At 47.9% G+C, this 22,759-nt stretch overlaps 2 protein-coding genes across 9 annotated transcripts in view; one reads left to right on the top strand and one right to left on the bottom strand.

Moving 5' to 3' along the window:
* The window catches only part of TTYH1 (tweety family member 1), a 60,771-nt gene extending 40,729 nt beyond the window's left edge, over positions 1 to 20,042 (bottom strand). For 6 of the 8 annotated variants that reach the window (XR_014292034.1, XM_082605746.1, XM_082605745.1 and 3 more), the window contains exons 1-2: positions 15,838 to 15,976; positions 7,871 to 8,002 (exon numbers count right to left, since the gene is read on the bottom strand). The gene's annotated coding sequence lies outside the window, so the exon portion shown is untranslated. Of the gene's footprint in view, positions 1 to 7,870; positions 8,003 to 15,837; positions 15,977 to 16,158; positions 16,231 to 19,279 lie in introns of those variants that run through there. The other 2 variants (XM_082605747.1, XM_082605748.1) reach the window with 2 other exon arrangements.
* LAIR1 (leukocyte associated immunoglobulin like receptor 1) lies at positions 14,924 to 21,924 on the top strand (the record flags this gene model as incomplete). Its single annotated transcript, XM_082605754.1, is given in 11 exon segments — positions 14,924 to 14,957; positions 15,395 to 15,430; positions 17,341 to 17,377; positions 17,379 to 17,635; positions 19,363 to 19,422; positions 19,425 to 19,431; positions 20,165 to 20,275; positions 20,371 to 20,388; positions 20,497 to 20,534; positions 20,738 to 20,790; positions 21,336 to 21,924. Coding segments are annotated over 11 exon segments (798 nt in total). The 3' UTR covers positions 21,483 to 21,924.
* Between the last annotated feature and the right edge of the window lie 835 nt (positions 21,925 to 22,759).

A 22,759-nucleotide genomic window follows, 5' to 3' on the forward strand; every position in this document is an offset into this window, starting at 1 on the left:
ATTTGTACATAGTGGTTATAATGATTTGAAGCCCAAAGTGGTCTATTTCTATTACATACCTTTTCCCCCCCTCTGGGTTCTTTGGGTTAATCTTAACCACATGATGCCTCATTGCTTTTGATTATGTGCCAAAAATTGCGTGTGATGTTTCTGGGGATACTTTGCCACTCTGTATGGCTGTTCTCCTCCAGAGAGGATATGTTTTTGCTTCTGGCAGGCAGGTGGACTGGAGGCCAGTCCTTTTCACTTTTTAAAACTGGGCTTCTCCCCTTCTGAGGTGTTGCTAATGCCCAGATCACCTTCATCCCAGGATGTGACCCTTCAGGGATGTTTATGGGGTACTTCCTCCTGATGGACCCTTCTGCCTGATGCCCTCAATTTGAAAATACGTTTAATGAGATGGCCAAAAGTTCCATCCAGCTTTTCAGTCTCTTCTCTGCTGCTTTTACTTTTCGTATCAGCAAACTGTCAGTGTAAAACTATCCCCAAGTGATAAATCCCCCTCTCTTGGTTTGCTTCCCCTTTTGTAACTTGGAACCATAAATTCTGTCTGCTTTGAAAGCTCTTCAAGGCTGACAAACAGATGTTCTTTATGCTTTTTCTCTGTTTTTGTTTGTTTTGTTTTATTTTTTTGCAGTGGAAAGTTTAATCTAAAACAACGTAGTCAGACATTTCTGGGAACCAAGCTTCCATCAGCATTTCTTTTCAGTCTAGTTTCCATTCTTGAAACCGTGCGTTTTTAAAACATCCTTACAGCTGTCACCCTACCCCAAGCAACTCAACTCTTCCCTGGAGGGCAAGAGCTCCTTAACTGGTCTATACACACAGTTTTTGTTTCCTTTAATAACTATAAAATGTACATTTATATTATATATTATTGCTAAATATAGTATCACAATAATAGGTGAGAACATAGGCTCTTCCCAGGTTGAAATCCACCTCCAACACTTATTTGATGCACAGCACTAATCAAATTAGTTGCCCCTCTGAGCCTCACTGTCCTCATCTGTAAAACAGATCTACTCCTTTACTGAGTCTTGTGAGAATTAAGAAAACTATCCATATGGAGAACTCAGAACAGTGACTGGCATATAATAGGTGCTCAGAAAATGTGAGCCCTTATTTTTTTTTTTTTTTTTTCTTTTTGCGGTATGCAGGCCTCTCACTGTTGTGGCCTCTCCCGTTGCGGAGCACAGGCTCCGGATGCGCAGGCCCAGCGGCCATGGCTCACGGGCCCAGCCGCTCCGCGGCATATGGGATCCTCCCAGACCGGGGCACGAACCCGTATCCCCTGCATCGGCAGGCGGACTCTCAACCACTGCGCCACCAGGGAGGCCCGTGAGCCCTTATTTTTATTGCCTCCTCCAATTCTGTCTCCATGAAGTGGCCGTACAGACGTATCTTAGACAAAAATCTAATTATGCCAGGCTTACGTTTAAAACCTTTCCCGTTATTCTAAAGATCAAATCCCAAATCTTTATACCGCCTTTTACAAAGCCCTGCACATTCAATCCCTATTGAAGCATCTCCTCAATGTCTTCCAGTTTCCAGTGCTTTGGGAATTGTGTCAACTTCCTAGAACTCGCAAAATTATTTCCTGACTCAGGGCTAGAGTCAGGATTCTGCCTAGATTCTCCTCAACTCTCAGCTCTGCTGACAGTTCATCCATCCTCACACTCCTACTTAAGCTCAGCATCATCAGGGGGGGACCTTCCCCGAGGTCTGCACTCAAGGTCAAGTCCCCTTTTTACACAGAGTCATAGCCACTTTTTCCCTTGGAGCGCCTACGACGTGAGCAGCTATGGCTTACCATGCACCACACTTTCATGGCTTCTCATATACTGTGTTATCACTGCTCCACAGCTGTCCCACAAGACACTGTATTACCAGACTTTCTTACACCCAGCTGTGGACTCGTGATGAATTCTCATCAATGGAATGAGAGCAGAGGTGATACCTGCCACTTCAGGATTTTTAAAAGAAGAAATGGATGTGGGACTTCCCTGGTGTTGCAGTGGTTAAGAATCTGCCTGCCAACGCAGGGGACACGGATTCGAGCCCTGGTCTGGGAAGATCCCACATGCCGCAGAGCAACTAAGCCCGTGCGCCACAACTACTGAGCCCGTGTGCCACAACTACTGAGCCTGTGCTCTAGACCCTGTGCACCACAACTACTGAGCCCGCGCACCACAACTACTGAAGCCCACGTGCCTAGAGCCCGTGCTCCGCAACGAGAAGCCACCACAATGAGAAACTCGCGCACCGCAACGAAGAGTAGCCCCCGCTCGCTACAACTAGAGAAAACCTGCACGCAGCAACGAAGACCCAACGCAGCCAAAAATAAATAACTTAATTAAATAAAAAAAGAAGAAAGAAATGGATGCGTCATTTTCACTCTCTCATTCTCCTTCCCCTCTCTGGTAGCAGAGTACTCCAAGATCTTAGTGGGTGCTGGGGCCAAAAGTTGGAAGAATCCTGGGAGCATGGGTCACCCCATGGAAGAACTCCAACTGCCGACCTGGGGGCACCTGCACTGAAGGGTTACATGAGCGAGAAACAGACATTCCACTGAGACAAACTACTGAGCTTTTGAGGTTGATGTGTTGGGGAAAAAAAATCTAGTGTTGCTAGAGGTTAGATAGCACCCCTGCAATCACATGATTTTTGGAGAACTTTGATGTGTGTCTTCCTCATTAGACTGGGAGCTCCATTAATTTGCATATTTCAAATGCTTGGCACAGACTCAGGTCCTTAAGAGACACCCAATAAATATGTATTTGTTGAAACAACAAAAAAGGAAAGCCGCCGAATCACACCTCCTTAGGAAGGTGACTCGCTTCAGGTCCCACGTTCTACATGAGACACAGCCGGCATTACAGTATCATTTATGTCTAATTCCTGTCGGTGCTCAGAATCCCTCTCACACCCTAGGGCCAGCCTTGCCAATCTGGATTCGGTGTCTGGAGGGGAGATTCAAGCAGGGCATGAGTGTGGTTGGAACAGTCCTCCTCTCGGGGGGAACAAACCCCCCGTCAAGGGAAGGAGGAAGTAGGCCATGTGGATGGACTTTCTGTTAAACCACTTTAGTAAGAAAACCACAAGATGGTTCGGACTGAGTGAGTCTCTGACCGCCACAGCCCGTACATCTGTCTGTTGGCAAGGCTGAGTCTTGGGCAGGCAGCATCGTGCCCGCCATGTTTACTTTTTGGTTTTCCATTGGTCAGTTCTGACATGGCAGGAGGGGATCTCTGGGCTGGGGGACCAGGATGCTGAAAATCCAGGTCCTTCCCTAGACTATAGTCCTGGTTGGATCGATGCTATGGGACCTTAGTGATTCAAGGGGGAGCAGAGACTATGAAAAGAAGGTACTGTCTACCCAAGAATAAGGCTTCCCTGCCCTGGCCTTGAACCCGGAGCTTAGGGGCTTAATCAAATATGGATTCTGAGTGAAGAATGGAGCATTTTAAACCTGGATTTCTCTACTAGGGCTGAGTCTGGGCCACAAGATTTGGATACGAGAGAGTAAGTCTGTGTCCTAAAGTGCTAAGGTCTATCCTGGATCAATGCAAGCGACTCTCACCAGCAGAGCCGGAACTGGATAAGAAAAGGCTGGGATGGTGAGTGTATTTGGGGAGTGCTTTTGGAGTCTAAACTTTTAAGTGCTTGGACTCCGTGAAACTCTAGGTTTTTCTTTTTGGCTGCACCACACAGCATGTGGGATCATAGTTCCCTGACCAGGGCTCGAACTCACGCCCCCTGCATTGGAAGCATGCAGTCTTAACCGCTGGGCCACCAGGGGAGTCCCGTGAGGCTCTAGATTTGATCCCCTTCTAGAAAGCTACTCTAGAGTCATTTTCCTGGATGATCCAGACTCGGTGTTAGACCAGAAGAATTTCATGACCCTCTGGGGCTAGGAGCTGTCCAGGTCTGATGAATTCTGTCTGGATAGAGATGGAAATCTTGAGCTCTGGGATAAAGATTTCACCAGAGTTCAGGAACATGTCCAGATTACCCAACTACCCATAGTACATGGTAGCAGACAATTCAGGCCTTTGCCGCAGTCACTATGGCAGCCAAAGCCACGGCTGGCGATTTCAGGTTGGACGCCTATCCAGAGGTTGCCCAGTCTCAGGTCCCACCTGTCGTGTTCAGCTCAAGGGGGAAATGAATGGGCCACGTGGAGCCCTTCACAGAGACAAGAACAGAGGGCGAGGGAGGTGAGGAACCAACCCCCCCTCCCACGGCCACCTCCCTGTCCTCTGGTTACTCTTGACACCTACCTTCAGCTTCGCCAGCACTTGGTGGGTTTGTGGAGAGAACATGGAAGTGCATGCCTTTAATGTTCCTCAGAACTCCAGTTTAGCTTCTAGTTCCTTCTAGTACTGAGGCATCCATCAGCTCAGATGGTGCAGCAGTTGGAGGGGTCATAATGACACGCTCCTTTGTTATCCATGCTCCTGGCAGGTGGCTCCCTACAAGGAGCTTTATTGTCTGGTCTCCCTTGCATCTGCTTGTGACTGTAGTAAGTAATTATAGCCAAGAAAGTTGGGCAGAAATAATATGTATCACTTCCAGGCCAGCGACTTACAGGTGGACACAGCCTTTCTGCTTTCTCTTACTCTTTCCTTTGGTTGGAAGCAGAGGACACTGTTGCCCACGAGGATGGTGGGGCCACAAATGGAAGAGGCTGATGTTCCTGAGACCTCCTAAGACAGGAAATTCAAATTCTTCCCAGGAAGACCCACATTGGTCATAAGTAAGAAACAAACTCCCTTTGTGTTCAGGCACTGGTATTTCAGGGTTGACCTGTTACAGTGGTGTTACCCCTTTTTCATATCACAATGGTAGTTAAATAATTGATGAGTAGCTAAGTAATTGATTGATTCTAACCCCTCATTGGATGGAAGCTCTGCTGAGCACAGGGACCATATCTGTTTTGTTCACTCCTATATCCCAAACACCAAGCGTATGACAGGCAATGACTAAATATTGGTCAACAGGCTTCTGAAGAAAGGGAACTCACAAAACTCACATTTATGAAAGTTTATGGGGAAAGGGACTTGTCCAAGGCTGTTGTAGGAGACGGGATGGGAGGAAGATCTCATTCCGTCTGACTTCTCAGCCCATGCTCTGCACTTCTTTCAATATCTTAACAACCAAGTTTCCACTACACACCTACTCAGAGTGGCCAAAATCCAAAACACTGACACCAAAGGCTGGCGAGGATGTGGAGCAATAGAAACTCTCATTCATTGCTGGTGGGAAATGCAAAATGGTACATTTTGACCATTTGGCAGTTTCTTACCAAACTCAACCTGCTAACTACCACATGATCCAGCAATTGTGCTCCTTGGTATTTACTTAAATGAACTGAAAAGTTATGTGACCACCTAGAGGGGTGGGATAGGGAGGGTGGGAGGGAGGGAGATGCAAGACGGAAGAGATATGGGAACATATGTATATGTATAACTGATTCACTTTGTTATAAAGCAGAAACTAACACACTATTGTAAAGCAATTATCCTCCAATAAAGATATTTAAAAAAATGTTATGTCCACATAAAAACCTGCACACAGGGCTTCCCTGGTGGCGCAGTGGTTGAGAGTCCACCTGCCGATGCAGGGGACAGGGGTTCGTGCCCCGGTCTGGGAAGATCCCACATGCCGCGGAGCAGCTGGGCCCGTGAGCCATGGCCATTGAGCCTGCGCGTCCGGAGCCTGTGCTCCGCAATGGGAGAGGCCACAACAGTGAGAGGCCTGCGTACCACAAAAAAAAAAAAAAAAAAAATCTGCACACAGATGTTTAAAGCAGCTGCTTTTTCATAACTGCCAAAACTTGGAAGCAACCAAGATGCTATTCAGCAGGTGAATAGATAAATAAACCGTGGTCCATCCACAATGGAATATTATTCAGTGCTAAAAAGATACGAGCTATCAAGCCATGAAAAAACATGGAGGAACTTTAAATGCTTATTACCAAGTGGAAGAAGTCAGTCTGAAAAGGCTACATGCCGGATGATTCCAACTCTATGACATTCTGGAAAAGGACAAACTATGGATACAGTAAAAAGATCAGTTGTTGCCGGGGTTAGGAAGGAGGGAAGCATGAACAGGTGGAGCAGAGAGGAATTTTAGGGCAGTGAAACTACTCTGTATGACACTGCAGTGGTGGATGCATGGCATTATACGTTTGTCCGAACACATAAAATGTACAACACCAAGAGTGAGCCCTCTTACACTAATATGTATAAAATAGATAACTAATAAGAACCTGCTATATTAAAAAAATAAATTCAGAAAAAAAGAAAAAGAGTGAGGCCCCATGTAAACTACGGGCTTTGGGTGGTTATGAGGTGTCAATGTAAGTTCATCAGTTGTAACACGTGCACCACTCTGGTGCCAGCTGATAACACATGTACCACTCTGGTGCCAGCGTGTTGATAATGCGGGAGGCTGTGCATGTCTGGGGGCAGGGGGTGTATGGGAAACCTTGGTATCTTCTGCTCAATTGTTTTTTCTTTTTTGGCCGCACTGCACAGCTTGTGGGATCTTAGTTCCCTGACCAGGGATTGAACCTGGGCCCTCGGTAGTGACAGCGCAGAGTTCTAACCACTGGACAGTCAGGGAATTCCTCTTCTGCTCAATAGTTATTTATTTACCTACCTATCTATCTATCTACCTATCTATTTATTGCGGCATTGGGTCTTTGTTGCTGCACGTGGGCTTTCTCTAGTTGTGGTGAGCGGGGGCTACTCTTTGTTGCAGTGCACGGGCTTCTCATTGCGGTGGCTTCTCCTGTTGTGGAGCATGGGTTCTAGGTGTGCAGGCTTCAGTAGTTGTGGCTCACAGCCTCAGCAGTTGTGGCGCACGGGCTTAGTTGCTCTGTGGCATGTGGGATCTTCCCGGACCAGGGCTCGAACCCTTGTCCCCTGCATTGACAGGCGGATTCTTAACCACTGCACCACCAGGGAAGGCCCCTCTTCTGCCCAATTTTGCTGTGAACCTAAAACTAGTCTAAGAAATAAAATTCATTTGCGAAAAGAACCAAATTACCCATCTGAACTTGATGCTGGGTCGTGGATGGTGTTTCAGATAAGTGAGCAGCGGTTTGCTTGCAAAGCTGTTGAAACATCTGTTATGCTACGAAGCATCCCTCACTGCTGATGGGGGTGGCGGTGAGAAGAACAAAGCTCAAGGAAAGGAGTTACTTCCCTTTTTGTGAGAAAGTCAACAGGAAAACCGAAACATACTTGGGGTTAAGCTTCCGCACATCATACCCTGCCTGTCTGTCAAGTTGGGCTCCACTGCCTACCTGTCTGTCGAGGTGGGTTGTTTCAGTTCCTCTGTTTGCACGTGCTGGCCATGGACGGGACAGCACCTGCCTGCCTCGCCCTCTCCCCTGGTCCTCCTTGGAGAGCTTCCCTTGGTCATGAGTATCCCTGGGCTGTTTTCTCCCCAGGCTCTGGGATTCTGCCCTTGCAAGGACTTTAAGATGCTACTGATGGAGGGTGAACATCAATCCTCTTATGAACAATGGGCTCCCACTGATACCCCGAGGCTTGCAATCACCTGTGAGCACTCCCAGCTAGCCCCAGTCCTCTATGGGGCTCAGACGGGCTGTTTTAAGCTTTTTATCCAGGTAGTGACATGTATGGGAGGTCCACCTTAGGTTCTTGGGGACAGAGAAAGGTTCTTGGTGACACGGAGAGGCCCTCCAGACTCAGTGGGAGAGAAGGACACTGAGAGAGACAGAGAGAGAGAGAAAAAAGGAGAGACAGAGAATTTGCATAAAGTCAGACTAAGCGACACAGAAGAGAGGAAGAGCCAGAGGCAGAGACAGAGGTACTGACTGAAGGAGACCTCCGCTTACTTCAGGTACCGAGGGTGTGTTTAGAGATGCTCCATCAAGCGTGGTGGCCGCTACCCGCAGGTGTCTGTTGATCAGTCTACACAAAGCCAGTCTCAGCCGGGATGTGCTTCAATTATAAAACACAGCTGGGACCTGGAAGACATAGTAAAAAGGAAGAGTGTGAGCTATGTCGTTGGTCATTTTTTACACTGAAAAGATAACATTTTAAAACAGATTGGGTTAAATGAAACATAAGTATAATTACTTTCCATCAGTTTCTTTTTGCTTTTTTAGTGTGGACATTTAAAAACGCACATGTGGCTAGTATTTGCGGTTGATATTGTATAAAAATACAGTGCTGGTTTAGGGAGCTGGCTCGCCACGTTAACACCCCACACTCTTTGCAAAGGAGACTCAAAGGAAAATGGGCATCTTCCCTGAAGCAGATGCTCAGACAGTCTCCGGAGAGCATATGACCAAGAGGCATTACTCAGAGACCTGGTGTGACTTATTCTTTCTGTCCTAAGAGAGATGAGCTAACGTTCCAAGTCTTGCTTAGCAGACCGTGGCTTTTCTGGCTTCCCTTGAATTTTGTGACTTTGGTCACTGAAGACATCTCCAGTCACAATGGCTTTTCTGACAACGACCTCTCGTGTCATTGGATCCTAATGATTTTTGGACCCTGACTTCATGGTCATGGGGGCCTGGAACAGTGCAGAAGACAAAAACAATAAACTGGACATAAGATAAATCTATCCAGATTGAAGTACTCAGAAAAGAAAATGGAAACCCAAAGGAAAATTCTAAGAGACTTGTGGAGCACAGGAAAAAGTCTCTACATATGATCAATTGGAGCTGTAGGAGCAAAGAAGAGAGAGAATGAAGAAAAAGCAATATTTGAGGAGATAATGACCTAGAAATTATCCAGTTTTATCTAATTTTAATTTTATCCAACTTTTAATTATCCAAAGTGATCCATTTTGGGAACTTTCCTGGTGGTCCAGTGGTTAAGACTCAGTGCTCCCAATGCAGGGGGCACGGGTTTGATCCCTGGTCAGGGAACCCAATCCTGCATGCTGCATGGCACGGCCAAAAAACAAACAAACAAAAACCAAACCAAAACAAAACAAAACAAAAAACCAAGGTGATCCATTTCTGTTTCCCAAATTGGATCAGCCATCAAGCCACTGCTTCCAGAAGCTCAGAGAAACCCAAGATAAGTACATATAAAACAGTGTTTAGTACTTCAAAGTGAATTCATCCAAACTTTAAAGGAAAAATAACACCAATCTTATAAAATACAATTCAGTGAGAAAAAAGAGAGAATATACCTTATATCCCATGAATTTGTCTATTTATTTATATTGAGACATAATTACATATAACATTGTTTAAGTTTAAGGTGTGCAGTATATTGATTTGATACATTTAAATATTGCACCTTGATTACCACTGTAGCATTAGCTAACACATCCATCCCATCACATAGTTGCCATTTCTCTTTTTCTTTGTGCTGAGAACAAGATCTAGTCTCTTAGCAGCTTTGCAGTCTAGAGTACAGTATTGTTGTCTATAACTACCATGCTATATATTAGATCCCCAGAACTTCATCTTACAACTGCAAGCTGGTACCCTTTGGCCAGCATCTCCCCATTTTCCCCACCCCAGCCCTTAAAAAACAATAATTCTACCCTCTATTTCTACGAGTTGGCTTTTTTTAGATGCCCTATAGAAGTGAGATCATACAGCATTTGTCTTCCTCTGATTTATTTCACTCAGCATGATGCCCTCAGGGTCCATCCTTACTTTTCCAAATGGTAGGATTTCCTTCTTTCTCATGGCTGAATAATATCCACTGTATAAATATACCACATCTTCTTTAACCATTCATCTGTTGATTGACACTTAGGTTGCTTCCATATCTTGGCTATTATGAATAACGCTGCAATGAACATGGGAATTCAGAAATCTCTTAGAGATTCTGTTTTCATTTCCTTTAGATATATACTCACAAGTGGGATTGCTGGGTCATATGGTAGTTCTATTTTTAATTTTTTGAGGAAGATCTATACTGTTTTCTATATCCCATTTTGGAATTCGAGCAAAGTCTTGATTTCAAAGCCCAACTAAGGATATTACGTGATAAAATATTACAAACTAATCTTGTTCAAGAATCCTTAATAAAAATGAGCAAATAATATAGTTATATAATAACAATACTATTTTATAACCAAGTGGGATTTATACCTTGTATGCAGAATGACTTAACATTTAAAAATACATCAGTAGCGGGGCTTCCCTGGTGGTGCAGTGATTGAGAGTCTGCCTGCCGATGCAGGAGACACGGGTTCGTGCCCTGGTCCGGGAAGATCCCACATGCCGCAGAGCGGCTGGGCCCGTAAGCCATGGCCGCTGAGCCTGCGCGTCCGGAGCCTGTTTTCCACAGCGGGAGAGGCCACAGCAGTGAGAGGCCTGCGTACCGCAAAAAAAAAAAAAAGGGCAGAAGACCTGAATAGACATTTCTCCAAAGAAGATATACAGATGGCCAACAAACACATGAAAGGATGCTCAACATCACTAATCATTAGAGAAATGCAAATCAAAACTACAATGATGTATCACCTCACACTGGTAAGAATGGCCATCATCAAAAAATCTACAAACAATAAATTCTGGAGAGGGTGTGGAGAAAAGGGAACCCTCTTGCACTGTTGGTGGGAATGTAAATTGATACAGCCACTATGGAGGACAGTATGGAGGTTCCTTAAAAAACTAAAAATAGAACTACCATACGACCCAGCAATCCTACCATTGGGCATATACCCTGAGAAAACCATAATTCAAAAAGTCATGTACCACAATGTTCATCGCAGCTCTATTTACAATAGCCAGGACATGGAAGCAACCCAAGTGTCCACTGACAGAAGAATGGATAAAGAAGATGTGGCACATATATACAACGGAATATTACTCAGCCATAAAAGAAACGAAATTGAGTTATTTGTAGTGAGGTGGACGGACCTAGAGTCTGTCATACAGAGTGAAGTCAGTCAGAAAGAGAAAAACAAATACCTTATGGTAACACATATATATATGGAATCTAAAAAAAAAAAAAGGTTCTAACAAACCTAGGGGCAGGACAGGAATAAAGACGCAGACGTAGAGAATGGACTTGAGGACACGGGGAGGGGGAAGGGTAAGCTGGGATGAAGTGAGAGAGTGGCACGGACATATATACACTACCAAATGTAAAATAGATAGCTAGTGGGAAGCAGCTGCATAGCACAGGGAGATCAGCTCGGTGCTTTGTGACCACCTAGAGGGGTGGGATAGGGAGGGTGGGAGGGAGGCTCAAGAGGGTGGGGATATGGGGATCTATGTATATGTATAGCTGATTCACTTTGTTATACAGCAGAAACTAACACAATATTGTAAAGTAATTATACTCCGATAAAGATGTTAAAAAAGAAAGAAAGAAAGAATAAAAGAATGGCCATCATCAAAAACTCTATGAATAATAAATGCTGGAGAGGGTGTGAAGAAAAGGGAACCCTCCTACACTGTTGGTGGGAATGTAAATTGGTACAGCCGCTCTGGAGAACAGTATGGAGGTTACTTAAAAAACTAAAATAGAGTTACCATATGATCCAGCAATCCCACTCCTGAGCATATATCTGGAAAAGATGAAAACTCTAATTTGAAAAGATACATGCACCCCAATGTTCACTGCAGCACTATTCCCAATAGCCAAGATAGGGAAGTAACCTAAGAGTCCATGACAGATGAATAGATAAAGAAGATGTGGTACATATATGCAATGGAATATTACCTAGTCATAAAAAAGAATGAAATAATGCCATTTGCAGCAACTTAGATGGATCTAGAGATGATCATACTAAGTGAAGTCAGACAGAAAAAGACAAATATTATATCACTTACATGTGGAATCTAAAAAATAGTACAAATGAACTTATTTACAAAACAGAAACAGATTCACAGACATAGAAAACAAACTTATGGTTACCAAAGGCGAAATGAGGGGAGGGATAACTTAGAAGTATGGGATTAACAGATACATACTACCCTATATTAAATAGATAAACAAGGATTTGCTGTATAGCACAGGGAAGTCTAGTAATAACCTATAGTGGAAAAGAATTGAAAAAAAGAATACATGAGTAACACACACGTATTCTTTTTTCATATATATATATATATATAAAACCAAATCACTTTGCTGTATGCCTGAAACACAATATTGTGAATCAACTATACTTCAATAAAAAAATAAGTTAGCAGATACATATTTTCTAAAAAGAAGAGAAAGATCAATGGTGTTGACTGAAATAAAAATGCACAAAATGCACAGTGAGAGTTGTGAGGTTCTGTTTTATTTGGGGACGTACTGAGGACTGTTGCCCATGAGACAGCCCCTCAGAGAGCTCTGAGGAACTGCTCCGATATCAGCATCTATGTGATTTTGGGGAAGGGGTACATGCCGTCAAGCACACATCTCTGTAGAAAGTTGCTGCTACTCACGAGGAATAGATACCTTAGTTAATGACTTTAGTGCTTTTCTAAGTACGAGATGATGCAAGAAATTGGGTTCATAAAATCTTCTCCTGAAAATATCTAACTCTCTGAAGCCCTGTTCTGCCAGTTTTCCCAGAGCACAGAGTGTCTCATTCCGGATCCCTGCCTTGAACACCCTTCAGGGTGTGTCGAAGGTGAGTAACTCCAGTGGCTAATGACTCAATCCTTGTAGAGCCAGACAGAAAGTGACATTCTTTGGTTGGCAGTGATCACCTGGGACCAAAGAGTATCGACCATAAAAATAAAATAGCCAGTTACCTTAGCAGCAAAATGGTTTATTCGGGAATAGCAGAAAATTGCTATTTGGGACAGGCCAGCTATGGTGGATCACAGGCAAGTCTAAAGAGATAAAGGGGAGGTCACCTCTTATCGAGTTTTAGGAGGAAATGGGGAAGGATTGTTTTGAACAGAAATTCACTGAAGAACAGGAGTTAGACGTTTGACATTTTCTCATTGGCTGTAAGCAGTGGTTAGAGCATTGTTGCTGGGGCACGGAAGGATCTTCCTTCTTTTTCTTAAAGCAGAGGATGAAATTCCCATGTAATTAATATCCTCCCTTGTCTAAATAATTCTCATCTTCCTTCTCCCTACTGGGAGTGCAGGCTGCACCAAGTGTTACATGCCTGAGGGTTCCCCTTTCAGGGCTTCCTGACTCCATTTTAAATGAGGGTACTTTGCTTATTTTCACAAAGGGAACATGGAATCTTGGTGGTGATGGAAATCTTGACTATGATGGTGGTTTCACAACTACCAGAGCTCATTGAATTGCACATATTTAATGGATGCAGTTGGTTGTCTGCAAATTATCCCTCAATAAACCTGATAAAAGCCACTAATGAAGATGAGAGAGAGAGAGAGAGACCAGAAAGACACAGATACATAGGGCTGGCTGGTTTTAGTCAACGACGGTGACCCCTGGACTTTATCCTTTAGCCTCTACCATCTGCAAGGCCATGAAAATAAAACTTAATGCATCACTGTCAAGGTGAGAGGTTCAGCATTCAACTTGACTCTGGGGAATCTTGTCTTCAATTTTTGACTACATAGCCTTCACTTAGTGTTCATTTCTTTGAGGCATTTAAGAAGACCTTTAAAATAGTCTATTAAGCAATGTTAGTTTTAAAAATAATTATTATTTTAAAATGGAGTGTGGTCCACAGATTTAGTCTGAAAATTTGACAGAAAATCTAGTATATTTATTGTTTACTTATTAAGAATTCCAGGGATAGGCAGTCCCAGGGCTGGTTCAGCATTTGGGGACCTTCTATGAACCCTGGATCTTGTATTCTTTCCCCTCAGTTTGTTCAGTATTTCTGCTATTGTAGTCAAGCTTGTTGCAAGATGGCTGCTGCAGCTCCAGATATCACATCATCATGATATAGCTGCCCACGGACAGGAGAAAAGGAGGCAAAAGTCTTACGAGACCCTCTGTTATTAAGAGAGAAATATGATTCCCAGAAACCCTGATATATCCTGCTTTAAGTATCATTGGCCATACATGGTCACGTGCCCCCTCTGGACCAATCACTGCAAACGGGACTGATGGATTGCCTTAACCCAAATTTTATCCTCTGCACTCCCCCTATCCCTCAGCCCCAGGGTTGGAACATAGCCACTCAAACAGAAGTAGGTTTCTGTTAATAAGGAAAAAGTGAGCATCGGCTGCTGTGTGGACCACCATCGATGTCTGGCACAGCTACCCCTGGGAGAAGCAGCTCTTCCCTGGCCTCAGGGGCAGTGGACGTGAGATTCCATGATGGGGCTCCTGTCCTCCTGGCCTCCGTGTGCACACACGCCCTCCCCATCCCTGGTCCTGCTCTTTATTTCAGCACCCAGCTGGGTGCCCCACCTGATCCCAGGCCCAGGGCCAGCTCCCAAGGTCTGTCTCCTGATCACCCAATCCCTTGAGGATTTTGCACGTGCTGATGGACCACCCTCCCCTTCCCTGGTTCCCAGGCCACTTCGGGAAGACAGGCAGAGAACCCACGTTAGTGAGATATTTTTAATGAGCTCAATACCTTGCTGGGAATGTAGTATATATTGTAATATTAAATACTAGGAGGGGGATTTGGGGCTTCCCATTTTAAACACAAGGAAGTGTTGGCATAAAGTGCTGTAACTCTTTGCGCAAGAACAGATGGTTGTCGTGTGGAGCTGGGACCAACAGTCAAGTCAGTTTGCCGCACAAATCCGTGTTCTGCTTGCCCCACAGATTGAGAAGGAGGCTCCCACCTCAAGGGGTGCATCCAGAGATGAGTTCAGCCTCATCAGTGCACAGGGGGAACAAAGATCTTTTGGAAGCCAGGTCCCCCCTCTGTCTCGTTAGTGGGGAGTATGGATGGGAGGGGAGAGAGAGCTCTTCCCCTTTGTGTGAGGCCGTTGATGCAGAAACCCCAGGAAGGGCCCCGAGCCGCCACATCCTCTTCTCTTGTGTCCTTCACTCACAAACTCCAGGACGGTGCCGGGGGCAGGGGCTGGGCCATGTCCCTCCGTCCCACCACCCTCTTGGGCCTGGGTGAGTCCTGGAATGGAGGGGTAGGAATCCAGGGGCAGAGGGGCTCTGCTTCCCAGCTCCGTCCCGACTCCAGCCCAGAAGACGCTGGGGCCCTAGCGGGGCAAAGTGGTCCCCTTCAGCTCTGGCCAAGACCTAAGTCTTACCACGGAAGGTTCAGTGCTGGAAATGGTGCCTGGGTATGGGGTTGAGTTCAGACTGAGAAGGGCTGGGGGGCGGGGAGGAACACCTGCTTGGAAGAGGGGTTGGGGGTTTTGTCTTGAGACTATTTCAGAGCAACAAGAGGGCTCGTACTCAGATGCAATGTTGACAGGGGTGTCGGGAAAGTATGGGATGATGCCCACCCCCTACCCCGCTGGCTCCTCAAGGCACCCCCTTGACTGCAGCCCCATGAGGAAACCGTACAGTGGGCGTCTTTCTCACTAGAACTTCTCTTCCAGCGCTCTGTCTGGGTCACACGATCCACACACAGGTGGGTGTCTTCTCCCCAGTCCCCCCTGCACCCCGCAGGCAGATGTAGGTGAGAGTGGAGCTGATCCTGGGGGCCCTGACATACACCTCGAATTGCAAACAACCCCCAATGTATAACCCTCGCCCAGGTCTCTCCCGCGTTCTCCACCTCTGTTCTTGATGGCCCCACAGGGACAGTTCAGATCATAAGGACCAGGCTGAACCCACAAGCTCTCCCCACACAAGCCCAGATCTCCCTCAGCAGCCCCTGGGCAGAGAATATGCCCTCGCCAAGGGCAGACTCTGAGAATCATCCTCAATCCCACCGTCTCCTGCCTCCCGTACAGACTATATCACACAGTGATGTTGTTTTAAATGATCATGTAAAAGTTTTACTTAAAAACTTTAAATATATATATAGTATATAATTTACCTTCAGGAAAACCATAATCTTCCTTCGAGTCCTCTCACAGTTTACCTTCAGACAGACTGAGACCCACGCATCTCTCTTTGGTCTGGATCTGTCTGTCCCCATGCTGTCTGGCTCACTTATCTCAGTTACCTTGGTTTTCTTTCCCTTTCTAAATGCCATCTTCCCACTCAGCTCCGGACACTCCTCACAGGGTGTCCCCTGTCCCTCGGCCTGGGTAATTCACCCCTGACCTCAGATCTCGGCTCAGATACCTCTTCCCTCGGACCTCCCAGAGGACGGCAGCTCTGTGTCCCGTCTGCCCCCCGAGATTCCCACACTCACCCTGAGGGCACGTATCACCGTTTGTACCCGTGGATTTGCACAATTATTTGTCAATGGCTATCCTCTCTCTAGACTTTCAGCCCCAAGAGGGCAGGCATCCTGGGTGTTTCTCATATTTGTGGAACCAGTGGTACATGGAGGCATCAGTAAACAGATAGATGAGAACTAAGATGTGGTCAAAAGGAAGAAAGAGTGAATGAGTGAGTGACCTCTGCCAGCCCCCTGCCTCTATGGGGGATTTTGCTGAATGTGAGGCCAACTTCCTGTTTCAGGGCTACACACCCGCTCTTCCCCCTGCCCCCAGCCTAGTTGAGACATTTGGGGTTTCCAGAGCCTCAGGAACAGGGAAATGGAAATAAGCTGAGACGAAGGTAAAAATACAGAGAAACCCAGGGATGATTTCTGCACAGGGAACTTACACTGGACACAGGGATCCTCACCTGCTGGGGAATGTGGGATCAGAGCTGTGCTCCAGCTCACACACACACACACACACGCACACGCACACACACACTTCCGCCGCCGCGCTGTAGACGACGCCCCTCACCCCACACGATCCCACCTGGGACTGGCAGCGGCCCTTCAGACCCAGCCCAGACCATTCCTACCGGCTCCAGACTCCTGCTTTCCCCCTTGTCCCAGGAATGACGCGGTCATTCCCATCCTGTGCCACCCGCCCAGCTCTCTCTGTCCCCCTAGAGTGGCCGTGGGCAGGGAGGGAGCCGCCCCCTGCAGCAGACATGACCGGGGGCCCCCAGTCTGTTCTGATACCTCCCATGTCACGCTGAGCAAGATGTGACCAAGTCTCAGGGTCCTTAAGTCAAGTGGGGAAAATAACTCCGCAGTAACGAGAATTTAGAGGCTCATAGAATGGGCATGAGGGGGTCTTTTGGGGGAGGCTGATGGAAATGTTCTAAAATTGGATTGTGGGACTTCCCTGGTGGTCCAGTGGTCAAGACTGAACGCTTCCAATGCAGGCGGTGTGGGTTTGATCCCTGGTTGGGGAACTAAGATCCCACATGCAGTGCAGCCAAAAAAAAAAATTGTATTGTGGTGATGGTTGCACAACTTTGCAAGTTTCAAAAAAAAAAAGTACTGAACTGAGCAACAAAAACGAGTGAATTATGTGATGTGATGATTTTCACATAATGGATGCTGAGATTCTGCTCTTACCCATCCTAGGGACCCTGCCCAGACGCTCCACCAGGGCTGAGCCAGACTGTAAGCCCCCAGGGGTGGCCTGTGACCATTGTGTGCAGGGGCCCTGCTGGGGCTGAGGAATTCCGTCTGGAGAGGAAGGAAAATAGGAGTGACTTCAAGGATGAGAATACTGTGTCTCAAATTGGTCCACACCAGACAGAGGCCAGATTCACCATCACCGCTGTGAGTGGAGACACTGCCCAGCATTATCAGTGCCTCTATCGAACAGGTAGTGACTGGTCTGAGCCCAGGGATGCCCTGGAGCCGGTGGTGACAGGTGAGGAGGTCTCTGCTCTGCCCTCAGGTTTGCCCCAGGTCCCTGGACCCTGTCCCCAGCTGTGTCCTCCGTCCACAGGCTCCCCTGCCCCCTCCCGACCCCCAAGCCCTCTGGCTCCCTCTTCCCTCTGCACACACATCTCTCTGCCTTCACACCTGGCTCAGGTCCCTGGAGCCTTGTCTCACCTGGACACCACGGTGACCTGGGCACTCAGCCCCAGCATCAGGGTGGGCACAGAGCTGTCCCTGCTGGACTGGCGGGGAGAGCGCTTCCAGAGACGGGGTGGGGACAGACCCCTTCAAGGGAACCTGTGTCTTTTCCCTCAGGATGGTGTTGACTGTCCTTTCTACTGGGTGAGAATCTGTGGGACCCCTAGGCCATGTGTCCCCTGTGGTGTGGCCCACCCTCCATCGGGCACGTCACATGGTCCTAGACCCCTGACCAGGGCTGGATGGTGCTTTGGGGGACCTCTGGGATGAGGCCGTCCCTGTCCCTGTGTGCAGTCAGCCCCCAGGATGTCCTGGAGTCAGCGCCCACTGGGGACACTTTGACCCCCTTCACACCCTCCTGGGGCACCTACCCCGCCGTGCTGCTTTAGGGACACAGGACTTCACTTACACAGGACACCTGCTTAAATATGCTGCCAAATGGGACAACCTGGAGAAATGCTAATCTTATTAATACCGAGGAAATATTTTCTTCTCACCTCGTGCGCACCAGACACCCTCCTGCCGTGGGACTGATGCACATGGTGAATGAGGAGAAAGGGTCCCTGGCCTCCCAAACTTTAGCGGGAGAATTCAATAGAGTGAATAATAGGGATGTATATAAGTATATATGGGCATATAAAAATATAAACATATAACTTACAATGTAAAATTTCAGATCTATAATTTAAGTAAATTAGAACATAGTTACACTATTAAATATATAAGTAATACAATATAATATACATTACTATATTGTTACATGAGTAATGTGTGTTATATATGTTATCATGTATTATGTATTACTATAATTTGTATATGTAAATATTAAAATGTGTACCATAATATACATTAAATATGTAGAATTGATATAGTTTTTATGTATAGCATAATTATGTCTAATTTAAATTATTCATATAAATTAAATTATACATATGTAAGTTAAAAACACATCATTTAAAATAAATTTATATTTATTATTTAAGCATTAAGCATATTTATATAATATGTAATATACGTTATAGATGTAAACATATTGCTATATATTATTTGTACGTGTGTAACATATATGCTATTCTAAACCGTAGTAAATGTCATCAGGGGAAACTCAGGCAGCAATGCTGTTAAAACGCAGGATGGGGTCGTGGATCCTGGACCAAGGACACAGTGTTGAGGAAAGGATGCTCCAAGAAAATGCAATTTTCTATTTTAAAGGATGTTGAGGACTCAACCTCTGGAGCAGTGGGAGGGAGGGGGCGCTGACCAGAAGAGGGGATGAAGGGCTCCGACCTTGTGGGTGTACCAGCCCCCAAGACCTCAGCTGGACCACCTGTAAAATGAGCCACGCTGAGCGCAGCACTTAGGAGATGTAACGGAGGTGACGGACCAAAGGCGCATGCGTGGAGTGCAGCTCGTGGCTGGTGCTGCATCCTCTCACCTGCTAAAGGCTGGGCTTCAGGCAGCTCGAGGACATCGGGTCTTGGCTTCTTCACTCACAGAAGAGCAGTTCCGCCCCATCAGGGATTGCTGCGAAAAGCAGAAGAGATCAGAGATGCGGATTCTTGTGCTTGGGGTGGGAACCCAGAGGAGGTGAGCAGGCAGAGGGTCCCGCTCTCGTTCCTACTGGGTTTCCGTCTCTGTAAAGGTGCACAAAGCGCGGGGAGCAGCGCTGTCCCACACAGCCTCCTGCGGGAAGGAGATGCTGTGTATCTGCATCATCCCGGGAGGGTGTCATTAGCCAGGGGTAGCGCAGTGGCTAGTGCAGCTGGCGATCTGACTTTTAACTTTAGTTAACCTAAATTTCAATGAAAATTGCCCCGCGTGACTACCGTGGTGGTAACCATCTGCACAGAAAGGTCCATGGGGCTGTTCTAGAGGGAGCAGGTCGGGGTCCGGGGAGGAGACCCCTTTGAGGTGGGGATGGGGGACTCAGAGGCTTCTCTGTCCAGATCAGGCCTCTGACCCAGACCCTCCTCACTCCTCGGAGACACAGACTCGTCCGCAGGACACGAACCGTCCTGATGGGCGAGGGGGACGCAGAAGCACCACCCCGGCGCAGGCTCTTTGGGGAAAGGGGGAAAGAAGGGGCTTCGGCGCTGCTCATACTCCAGCTTGACCAGTGCCCTGTGGACAGAGGACCTCAGCGCTCAGACCCGCTTTTGTAAAGTGGGGATAGTGAGTCCCACGTCGCAGGACCACTGGGCACGAGCGATCCGTATGTAAGTGGGAACGCGACAGGCACCCAGCGCGTGGTGGGTGTGCTGCAGGCGCTCGATAAATGCATGCTGCTGGTCATCGGATTCCGGTCTCCCACCTCCCACAGGCCTGCCGACAGAGCACGCTTCTATTCTCATTGGGGTCCCTGTGGCCTTTCTCCTTTGTCTCCTCCTCCTGGGCCTTTTCCTCCTCCATCGTCAGCGCGAGAGAAAACGGGGTAGGTCTCAGGGACAGGGCGGGGTGACCCGGGCAGGCTGTCGGGGGTGTTGGGAAGAAGGCTTCTCTTCTCAATTCACACCCGACTGTCCTCAGGGCCCCCCAGAAGCGAAGGTGCGGAGCAGAGGCCGCAGGAGAGGCGAGGCTCCTGGGAAAGACCCCCAGGCCCCCAATCCCCTGCCCCCAGGCAGCCCTGAGGGCTCACGTGTCCTTTCTCCTCAGGCTCAGCCCGGCTGTGGACGTCCCAGATGGGACACCACGTAAAGACAAGGATGGGGGACAGGTCTGGGAGGGGGGAGGTGAGGATTCAGTGCCATCAGGAAGCAATGTGGTAGGGGGCGCCTGGGAGCATTCTAGGATGTTCCAGGTGGGGTGGGAGACCAAATATGAAGCTATGAGGTCAGGCGTATTTGCCTCCTAAGGTCCACCCCAGAGAACCGACCCCTTGTCCTCTCCCTGCCAGATCTGGCCACCGTCGACAGACTTCCTGAGAAGAATGTGGAAGTGGACACCTCAGTAAGTGCTTGCATTAGTCACCTCCTGCTGGGTACCAAAGTCCCCCACATTTAGCAGCTTAACAAAATCAGCTCAGTTTCCTGGGCCAGGAATTAGGAATCGGATCAGCTGGGTGGTGGTGGCTCATGGCCTGTCCTGATGTTGCTGTCAAGATGCCAACCAGGGCTGCATTCATCTGAGGCTCAACTGAGGCTGGAAGATCCACTTCCACGATGGCTCAGTCCCCTGGCTGTGGGCAGGAGCCCCATTTCCCCACCACACGGCTTCCCCATGGTGGCCAGCCTCCCCCAGAGGGAGGGACCCCACAGAGGGAGGAACAGAAGGCACGACGTCTTCTGTGGCCTCCCCATGTAGGTGGCCCTCACTCTGCCGTGTTCTATTGGTCACACAGACCAGCCCTGCTTCTCTGGGGAGGGGACTGCACAGGGGCGATTCAGGAGGTGGGATGTGCAGGGGCACCTGGAGTCTGGCGACCAAAGTCTTCCCCTCCCACAGCCCCTCCCTCACCTCAGCCACCCATACTCACCCTGAGTCTCTCTCCTCAGGCCCCTGCTGCAGGAGGCCCCCAGGAGGTGATATATGCCCAGCTGGACCACCCAGCCCTCACACAGAGGGTGGCCAGAGCTGTGCCCCCACTGTCCACAGAGCCCACAGCCAAGTCCAGCACATATGCAGCCCTTGCCAGAAACTGACCCCAGGCCCACCTGGCCTCTGCACTAAAGACACAGGAGGACACTCTTGCAAAAGCCTGCAGTGGACATTTGGAGGGTTTCCCGGTGGAATCGTCCCTTCCTGAAGTCATCCAGTCAATTCTCCTGCAGGCAAGAGCTGGAGTCCTGAGACCCCCAACCAACTTCTAGGAGATACATTCACCATGCGGCCCCTCCCACAATCAACTAGCTCCTTGGAGAGAATGTGTTAGCACTTGTTTCAGAGACCCAGCTGTGGTCCCTTGGCTGTTTCCAGAGAACCAGCTATAGTGTTTGGCTGTTTCCAGAGACCCAGCTGCAGTCTCTTGGCCGTTTCTAGAGACCCAGATATGGTCCTACAGTCACCCAGCTGATTCCAGATATGTCCTGTGAATCCTCCACTGCCCCCAGAGATCTGTTTTGTTTTCTCAGCTGACTGTACAAACCTTCCTAGAGTTCAGTAGTTGATCTTGAATCTGGGCTATACTTATACAGCTTATTGCTGATACCCTGTTTTCTGGATCATGCTTTGTCTTGTTCATCAATAAATGTCTTCACAGGCCCAACTGCATCAGCCCTGCGTGTGGCACTGGGGTACATAGGTTCTAGGCCCCAGTCTCTGCCTCCACAGTCACTCAAAACTTAGTGAGGGAAACGACAAAAAGGGCATCTGTGTTTTCTGATTCAAGTGTGTGTCTCACGGATGAGAGGGAGATGTCTGAGGGGACTTCTGTCTGGGTGAAGGCACAGGCCTGCCCCACCTGATACAGCTCCCATCCCCCCCGCCATGTGCACACCCACGAATGCACACATGCACTGTACAAACGCATATACTTATGCACACACCCACACGCACGGACACATGTGGACTGGCCGAGGGGGTTGATGAGACCACGACTGCAGGGGGAGGGTCCCTCAGGCTTTAGGTGCCCCCAGAGGAACATGCAGGTCCCCATTTCCCACCCCTACTCCAGTTCATCCCCACTGGACGCCATGCATTCTCCAAACACAAGAGGACCCATCAGCTGTAGGACACTGTCCTTGATCTGACCTTCACCCCCTCACCTGGCTAATGCCCTTCTGGTTTGGGGTTGGAGGCTGTTCATCCCAACAAGCTTGCAGTTGCTGCTGTAACGAACCACTCACATAGTGGCACCAAACAACACAACTTATTATCCTACAGTTCAGGAGCTCAGAAGGCTAACATCAGTTAAACGGGGCTAAAATCAGGGGTCAGCAGGGCTGCGTTCCTTCTGAAGGCTCCAGGGCAGAATCCATTC

This window comes from Mesoplodon mirus (assembly GCF_964341445.2).
Source record: "Mesoplodon mirus genome assembly, chromosome: 19".
In the NCBI taxonomy this organism is placed as follows: domain Eukaryota; kingdom Metazoa; phylum Chordata; class Mammalia; order Artiodactyla; family Ziphiidae; genus Mesoplodon; species Mesoplodon mirus.